Below are 8734 nucleotides of genomic sequence, written 5' to 3'. Positions count from 1 at the left end.
TATATAACACAATGCTACAGAAGGTCAGAGAGTGGTAATTTTATTTCCTGGATTTTATTACTATGGGGATGCAATGAAAGAGACACCATGGGTAGAGGATTTGGAGGACTGGAATATTGTGGTGGGAAGATTTTTTGTTTTCCACCAGGTGAGTGAAAAACAACCAAGGGAGCAGTGGATATTGAGAAATGGAATACTTCCTAGCAGGTTGGTACACAAGATGTCACAATCATCAGCGATTGCACCCATCCAGTGTGAGCAGGTGAGCCCTAAGGGAACTTAGGTAGAAGAATACCTGCTATCTAGTAGCCAGCAGACTATAGCCAAACTCTATTATGAGCCCTGGGGAAAGGAAGCTCAAGAGTGAAAACACAGGATGCTGGCCCCAGATAGCTATGATGCCTATAAAAGGAATGATTTCAGTGAGCCCAGACTCTTGCATCTTCCCATACACAGTTGTTATGTTCAGTCACTAAGTTGTGTCTGACTCTTTGCTACCCAACCCCAAGGACTGCAGCCCAGCAGGTTCTTTTGTCCATGGAATTTCCCAGGCAAGAAGACTGGAAACCCGTTGCCATTTCCTTCTCCAGGGGATCTTCCCCATCCACTGATCAAAACCACAGATTGCACTCCAGTCTCCTGCATTGGTAGGAAAATTCTTTACCTCTGAACCACCAGGGAAGTCCCTTCCATACATAGAAAAGTACTAAATTCCTTAACTTGGGATATCTGGTTTTCTTAATTAACAATAACCTTCTCATGTTCAGACTACCTGCCCTTTGTTGCAAAGCTTCTATGTAACCTGGCTCCTCCCCCCTCGCCTCTTTGGAGTTCTCTCAGGGTTACTTGAGAGGTTCCCTCCCTGGCTTACCTTCTAAAAATGTCTGCTGAATAAAACCTAACGCTCAGCATTTAGATTGCATGTAATTTTTAAGTTGACAATATGCACGCCAATACAGTAGTCACCAAGCATGACTTTTCAGCAAGCATTTTCATCATTTAGGGTAAATGTTAAAGGGAGTTCTAAAAGGGAATTTGCTTCTGTATAAATGATGTGGTCTGTGTGATTCAGACAGCTAATCAAAGACCTTGTCCACACTGTGGCTTGGAGACACACTTCGAACCCATTTTTTAAGCAAGGTAAACTCAAACAGCATAGAAGAGGGACCACTGCGAGGGAACTAACCAGGCCCAATGACTTTGCAGGAAGGGGCATCGTGGATACTTCTGCTAACCGTTGCGACCACCCCTGATGGTTGCTAGGGTTTCAGCATCAGGACTTCGAGACTGAACAACAACAAAGTGTTCACCACCACGAAAGGAACTTGAGTAATCCCCTTCAAAGGTTGAAAACACAACAGAACTAGGCGAGAAAAAGAACGGAGGATCTCAGAGCGGCCGACAAAAACCAAAGCAGACGGGACGCGGAGAACCCCGGAGGGTCCGACAGCCCACGAGCAGCGAATGGAAGTTCCCAGCGGACACACGACCGCCTGCGACCTGTCCTAGGCGTGGTCCCTCCGGGCTCGCTGCAGGCGGGGGAAGCGTTGAGACGCCCCCACGTGGTGTGCGCTCCCACTGCAGGCGGCGGAGCTTTGGGGGAAATGGAGAGGGGTGAGAAGTGTGGAGCCGCGGAGGTCCCATCGCGCGGGAGGACGGTGGATGAAGGGAGAGGCGAGCCACTGCGGGCTCCAGAGGGAAGTGGGCTTCGAGGTAGCGCCTCGGAGGAGCGCCTGGGGAGGGGGTTCCTGAAGCTTGAGGCTGGGCGTGAACGCAGGAGAGGACCAGTTGAGATAAGATAGGGGGTCCCCAGGGACGTAAAAGGGAACAGCAGACAGGGACAGGTCCAGTGAGGTCCCCGGTAAGCGGGAGAACACACACTCAGCCTCCAGCGGGTGGGGGTGGGGGGCGGTGTGTGGACATTGACGTGAGAGGAGGCGGCCGGGGGCCGCGGGGCGTGACCGGGAAGCGCCGCGCGCGCCACCGCCAGGGAGCAGGCGGGAGCGGGAACTAGAAGCTGCGAGTCTGGAGGGCGCGGCGTCAACAGCCACCGAGGCGGGGCGGAGGCGAGGCGAGTGCGCGTGCGCGGCCCGCGCGGGCGGGAGCGCGCGCGCGCGCCCGGCCAGGCAGCCTGGGCAGCGGGTCCTGCTTGTGACAGGAGGTGGCGGCGGGTCCTCTCTGTGTCTGCTGCGGCGCCCGCTCTAGACGCCTGCGGCGGCTGCGGCGACCCAGCGGCGGGCGCGGAGATGTGGCCCCTGGTAGTGGTTCTGCTGCTGGGCTCGGTGCGCTGTGGTGAGTGGTCACTAGCTCTTGGTTCTCTACAGCTTGTGTCTCGGCGCCCCCGCGTGTGTGTGGGCTGCGTCCCGGCTGGCCCGGCGGCTCCCTGGAGAGGGTGGCCGGGGCGCGGGACAAGCGGGCCCTTGCACGGGTGCAAGGCCCGGGGTGCGGAAGCGGGAGGGCCCAGCGGGTATTCGGCACCCCCTTCCTTTCTTCCTTTCCCTCCTCTTCCTCTTACCCCTGGGTGAGAGCGGGGCACATCTTCCCTTGTTTGTCACCACCGAGGAAGACTCCAACCGTGCACCTCGCGCAAAAATTAGCTCTAGAGAGAAGGGGCACGATCGGAGGCGAGGGGTTGGCAGCTGTTAGGGTACCCGTTCCTCCCCGTGCTTTAAACGTTTTGGGGGTTGAAGGAAGGAGAGTAGGAGGGCCCCAGCCTCTTGTGATGCAAGTACGCATTTTGGCAAAGTCTGCTAGAAGGGGTTTCCTCCGTTTGCCCTCCCACACGAACATAGGAGTTAAGAGGACGTAAAGGACACAATTAAGTTTCATTTCCAATCCAGCGTTTAATCAGAAGATTCTCTGGCTTTTTTTTTTTTTTTTTAAACCCTAGGAATATAGCTTACTGAGTGGAAACTACCCCCACGCCCCACCACCATCAGCCACTTCAATACAGTCTAAATTGCGCGTTCAAGTTTTCCTACATTATTTAGGGGAACCGTTTTAAAAGTAATCCAGACTTCGCTTCAAGTATGAAGATAGTAACCTCTAGTCAAAACACATTTGCGGTAGAGTGGGATTTGGTGTCTTTCAACACCAAAGGCGTTTTGGCCCCCCAAGCTTTTGGAATCCATTTCGCTTTTTTAGAACGTGTGCTTCGCCTGTAAAAACTGAGGAAGGAATAGGAATTTTCGTGGCTCTATAGTGCCTGTCACGCTTCATATCTATACATTCTGTTGTGAACTTTTTGTAAAATTCAGAATTGAGTTAGAGTAGTAGTATCAAGCAGTTGTTACATTTAATTCTGGAATGCTAAATTAATTAGATTTTAAATGGGTTATTAGCCTCCCTCTACCATTTATGAAGGCTTGTGACTTCAAGCTGTTTACAAAATGCCCTTATGCCCCGACTTAGCTTCTTCCCCTTCTGTGAAACCTCCTGAGATGTTGGAGCTCTTAATAATCAATCTCTGTTATCTAAAGGGTTGATACTAGGTAAGGTAGTGTTTTCTGTTATCATCCTTAACATCTTGTTTCCTGTTACCATCATAGCTCAGATAATACTGCTTTCAGAAACCTGTTGTATGATCGGAAAGCCTTATACTGAACCCGGTAATGAATTTTTAATAAAATATTACTAAATCAGACCAGTGGTCTCAAAGCTAGTTTGAAGCATAAAAAAATGTGAATCATGCACTGTTTTAAAAACAAGGGTCCTATTTTCAAGTAGATTAGAAAGAACTGCTAGAATGGTACTTTTGAGGATAGAAATGGTTAGGCCTTCTTTAGTAATAGGTATGATCACGTATGATTAGCATTCATTTACATACAATATTAATATGCTCAAGTCCCTACAGAGTCTTAGAATTCAGAATTTATGGTCTTTTATTGTAGTTAGTTAATAATGACCTAAAAAAAAAAAACAGAGATATTATACATTTGAGTTGTTAAGTGTTGAATATAAAACAGGAAGGGATAGTGTTTGTCATAAGCTATAATGTATTTTTGTGCATGTGTGTTTAATATGTAGTTTTAAAAGAGCATGTAGGAAGAAATGTTACATTTCAGAACACAAGTAGTTGTAAACCCAAGTATTTGGAAGGCTGAATTTAGATTCTCGAATGAGTAAGGAAGTCATGGATTTGTATGTTTATTTGTACTCAGGTTTGATTTTGCTTTCGGTTTCATTTATAAGTAATTGCTGGTCAAAGGCTATTTCCTGGTAGCCAGTACAGATTCAGTTGATCTTTATAGTAAAGAAAGTTATTTAAAATGCCCATTCCTTTTAATTATAGGCAAAATACAGTTTTCTGTATTGGTTTACAAGATACAGAATGAATTATTACTATTCTCCTTTCCTCCTCCCTCCCCCATATGTCCAATTATATGTTGTTTGAAAGCACATCATCAGTTTCAGTGATATTCACTAACTGGTAAATAAAAGGTTACTCAGATAATGACACTGATAGGAACCGTCTTTTCAGTGGTTGATTTTTCTTTATTTAAAGTGAGTTTTTAGAATCACAGGTACACATGATTTTAAAGCATTTTTATTGTCTAAGTCTAGTAGTAATTTAGTTGGCTTAAACAAAAATGTTTTCTTTTCTCCTAACAGATACATTACTTTGAACCACAATTTGCCATTTTAAGGAAGTAAATGCCTCTTTAAATGTACTTATTTCCGGGGCCGCCCAGCAGTCTAGAGGCAGGGTGCTAAAGCATCGCACTAAGTGCCTACTATTAGGACACTTGCTCATGCTGTCATCTGTATTTTGGCAGATGTTTTATGTTTGCCACTGAGTTGTTAATGAAGATTTGAAAGGCCAGGTTCTAAAATAGAGAAATAGGTGGTTTCCCCAAAATTGATAAACATTGTAAATCCAAAATGCATTATTAAAACTAAGTTTGCATTCCTTAATATTAAATCAACTCTAGCTAGAATAGGTGTCATTTTTTTAAAAATACATTCATCTTCTTTTAGAGACATAGTTTTCATGTAACCATTTTACCCCTCTTTTAGCTTATTTTGCCGTCATACCTTTTTATACAAGAAAAAATTTTCTGTATCTTGTGGCTCAGCCTAATATAATGCACTCTTGGGCTGTGAGAAAGCAAATTTCACTCTGTGTACTAGTGCTGATATTTCTTCTATGATAAAAGAACAAGAATGATAGTGTAGGATCAGTTTTGCTGAACACATTGTAGCACTAAAGTGAAAAAAATGTATAGAGCATTCAGGAAATTTGATTGTGGTATACCTAGACTAAGACAGTAGAGTCTGGATTTTCATTCTCTGTGGTTACATGGAGTTGAAACAGGAATTAGAAGCTACACCCTGCTCTGAATATTTTATTCCATCTCCATGATGTGTGTGTGCTCAGTTGCTCATTTGTGTCCTACTCTTTGCAACCCTATGGACTGTAGTCTACCAGGCTCCTCCATCCATGGGATTTTTCAGGCAAGAATACTGGAGTGGATTGCTATTTCCTCCTCCAGGGCATCTTCCGGACCCAGGGACTGAACCCTCATCTCCTGTCTTCTGCATTGCAGGTCGATTACTTAACACTGAGCCATCAAAATCTGGTCAATCCCAGGGTTTGAGATTTAAATTCGGATTTAAATTAAGTGCATATTTGAACTTAATGGCTCAATTGGTAAAGAATCTGCCTGCAATGTGGGAGACTTGGGTTCAATCCCTGGTTTGGGAAGATCCCCTGAAGAAGGGAATGGCAGTCCACTCCGGTATTCTTGCCTGGAGAATTACATAGACAGAGGAGCCTGTTGGGGTTGCAAAAAGTCAGACATGACTGAGTGACTAACACACACACACACACACACACACACAAGTTAAACAGTAAGTCAAGGGATTGGGGAAGTGCAGGGTCTGTCAACATTGCTTATTCTGTTTCAAGTAAGTATGAACCCATGTTATGCTTTAAGCATTTTGCAAGGCCTTCTTGGGCATACAGACAAATTTCAGACTGTACGCCTCTTAATAACTTAAAGTGTAGTTTATAAAGAGAAGGGATTTTTTGTTTTTATACCTCAATAGTACTTAATATATTTTAAGTGCTTGAAAAGGCTATAATTGTGGATGTTACTGCCTTTAAACTGCCCTGGGCCTTATAACTCTAAGTTGACTACTTCTGTTCTTTTGCTATGCTATGCTAAGTCACTTCAGTCGTGTCCGACTCTGTGTGACCCCATAGACGGCAGCCACCAGGCTCCCCCGTCCCTGGGATTCTCCAGGCAAGAACACTGGAATGGGTTGCCATTTCCTTCTCCAGTGCATGAAAGTGAAAAGTGAAAGCGAAGTCGCTCAGTTGTGTCTGACTCTTAGCGACCCCATGGACTGCAGCCTACTAGGCTCCTCCATCCATGGGATTTTCCAGGCAAGAGTACTGGAGTGGGGTGCTTATAGGGACCATTTAAAACCCCAGTGGGAGATCAGTTTGAGTCAGAACCAAACACCTGTGGACACTTGCCTTTTTAAAAACCTGACTTTGTTTGGTCTCTGTTGAGGAGAGATCTGACTAAATCCTCGCTTTGACCCTAAATTTAACCTGATTCAGTTTGAGACTCCAGTTCTTCATACCAGAACCCAAGCCTGATGGCAGAAATTAGATGGATTCATTTCTAGCAAGTGTCTTGACTCATGAGCTTTGCTTCATTCACCTTAGTGACTGCTGGGGCTTCTTACCCCATTCCTGATCATCCATCCTGAACAAATAATTAACTTCCTACTCTGCTGCAGAAAATAGTGATGTGTGGTGTGGACTCTTTCAACTTCCCACCCACCATTACTAAACTTGTGTGTAATATCTTAGGCAGCATTCATTTCATTCTCCTCCTTCACCAGTGTCGGAAGTGCTCCTATTCACCTTTCCAAGGAAAGACCCCCACTGTCTACAGGTCTTGCACTTCCACCATCTTGGAAACCTGCCTAATCACCTTAATCCTTCAGTCTTGTACCTTAGATCTTTCCCTCTTCATTGATTCCTTCTTCTTAGTTTGAAGACAAGCTCAAGTTTGACTCCATATTAAAAACAAACAAGAAGAGCAGTTCCATGCTCTTTCCATCATCGCCTTGTTTCTCTGCTCTCTTGTGTGTGTTACTCAGTCAGTTGTGTCCGACTCTGCAACCCCACGGACTATAGCCCACCAGGCTCCTCTGTCCATGGGATTCTCCAGGCAAGAATACTGGAGTGGGTTGCCATTCCCTTCTCCAGGGGATCTTCCTGATCTAGGGATAGAACCTGGGTCTCCCACATTGCAGGCAGCATCTGAGCCAGCAGGGAAGCCCACAAAAGTGAAAGTGAAAGTCGTTCACTCCTGTCCGACTCTGCGATGCCATGGACTAAACAGTCCATGGAATTCTCCAGGCCAGAAAACTGGAGTGGGTAGCCTTTTCCTTCTCCAGGGGATCTTTCCAACCCTGGTCTCCCGCATTGCAGGCGGATTCTTTACCAGCTGAGCCACGAAGGAAGCCTGCTTTCTTATACTGCCAAATTTATTCATAGAGAATCACTGCCTCTTCTTTCTCCCCTCCCCTTCACTTCCCAAATGCAGTCTGACTCCAGTCCCTCGTCTGCTGACATCGCTGCAGATAAAGAAGCTAAGATTGAAAATTTAAATCTAGAGGTTTTTTTTTTTTTTTTTAACTCACCCTGCTTAACATCTATTTTGCCCATAGTTAAGACCCTTCCATTGTGTCTGCAGTGGTGTTATTTGCTGCCTCACCTACTTCACCTCTTTTCTCACATCCTTAGTTTGTTCCTCTTTAACTATTTGCTCCATAAATATTGATATTCCCCAGCATTTTATTCTCTGGTACCTGCTCTGTTTGCAAGGACTCTCTGAGTGATCTTGTTTATGCTCACAGTTTCAGTTATCAGCTGTATTCTTGGTAATTCCCAAGTCTCTGTAGCCCAGACCTTTCTTCTTAAATCCACATTAACATATCCTGGGATCCACTGGACATCTCCATTTCAGTGTGCCACTGGTACTTTTAATACTCAGACTATTGAATATTGAAAGAATATTTACTGCTGAATCTCTTAAGTATCTTTACTCTGTAGTTAATCTACAATCTAACTAGTTATACATACCATTTTAGTTAATAACTGTAATTCTTCTTGCTTCTCCTTTACCTCTCACATCTGACTTAGTCCGTTTGCTTTTTTTGTTCTTTCACTATTATTTTTGGCCTTCTCTTCACTTGTCATTTTCCTGGATTATTGCAGCCATCTCTTAATGAATCTCCTTTCCCAAAGCTCTTCCTGTCCTCAATTCACCCTTCATACTGCTGTTATTGTTATTTTTTTAATGTCATTAAGTCTGAGTGGTTTGCCATTACTTAGGTTATCAGCTCCAGACTTCCCACAATGACATTCAAGGAAGCCTTTACAATAAGTCTTAATCATCTTTTCCAGCCCCTTTTCCTGGAGTTCGCTTGAATAATCATTGGCCTTCGGGTATTCTTTCTTTATTCCTCTATACTTGTTATGGCCTGAAAAGCCCTTCCTTTTCTAGGACATTGCAACTCATCCAGTTTAAACACCGCCCAGTAGGAGAAGCATTCTTAGAGACGTCAAGTGATTTTAAAGGAACTGTTCCATCCAATCTGCATCCAACTTGGTTTAGATTTTTCATTAAAATATGTAGCCTCATGATACTACAATCAGGGCTATAGAAGTAAGAAACAGTGGAGGAGTCTCTTGAAATAAGGAAGAAGAATG

The 8734-nt window shown here is 44.6% G+C and overlaps 1 protein-coding gene across 2 annotated transcripts in view; it reads left to right on the top strand.

Moving 5' to 3' along the window:
* Window positions 1-1968: 1968 nt before the first annotated feature.
* CD47 (CD47 molecule) overlaps window positions 1969-8734 on the top strand; it is a 70554-nt gene continuing 63788 nt past the window's right edge. Inside the window, exon 1 of one of the 2 annotated variants that reach the window (XM_070368835.1) lies at window positions 1969-2292. In XM_070368835.1, coding sequence (XP_070224936.1) covers window positions 2247-2292 — 46 coding nt within the window. In that variant the 5' untranslated portion in view covers window positions 1969-2246. The remainder of the gene's footprint in view (window positions 2293-8734) is intronic. The other variant, XM_070368832.1, reaches the window with a different exon arrangement.

This window comes from Bos mutus, chromosome 1, assembly GCF_027580195.1.
Source record: "Bos mutus isolate GX-2022 chromosome 1, NWIPB_WYAK_1.1, whole genome shotgun sequence".
NCBI lineage: Eukaryota > Metazoa > Chordata > Mammalia > Artiodactyla > Bovidae > Bos > Bos mutus.
This window is presented reverse-complemented; position numbering and strand designations above follow the sequence as displayed.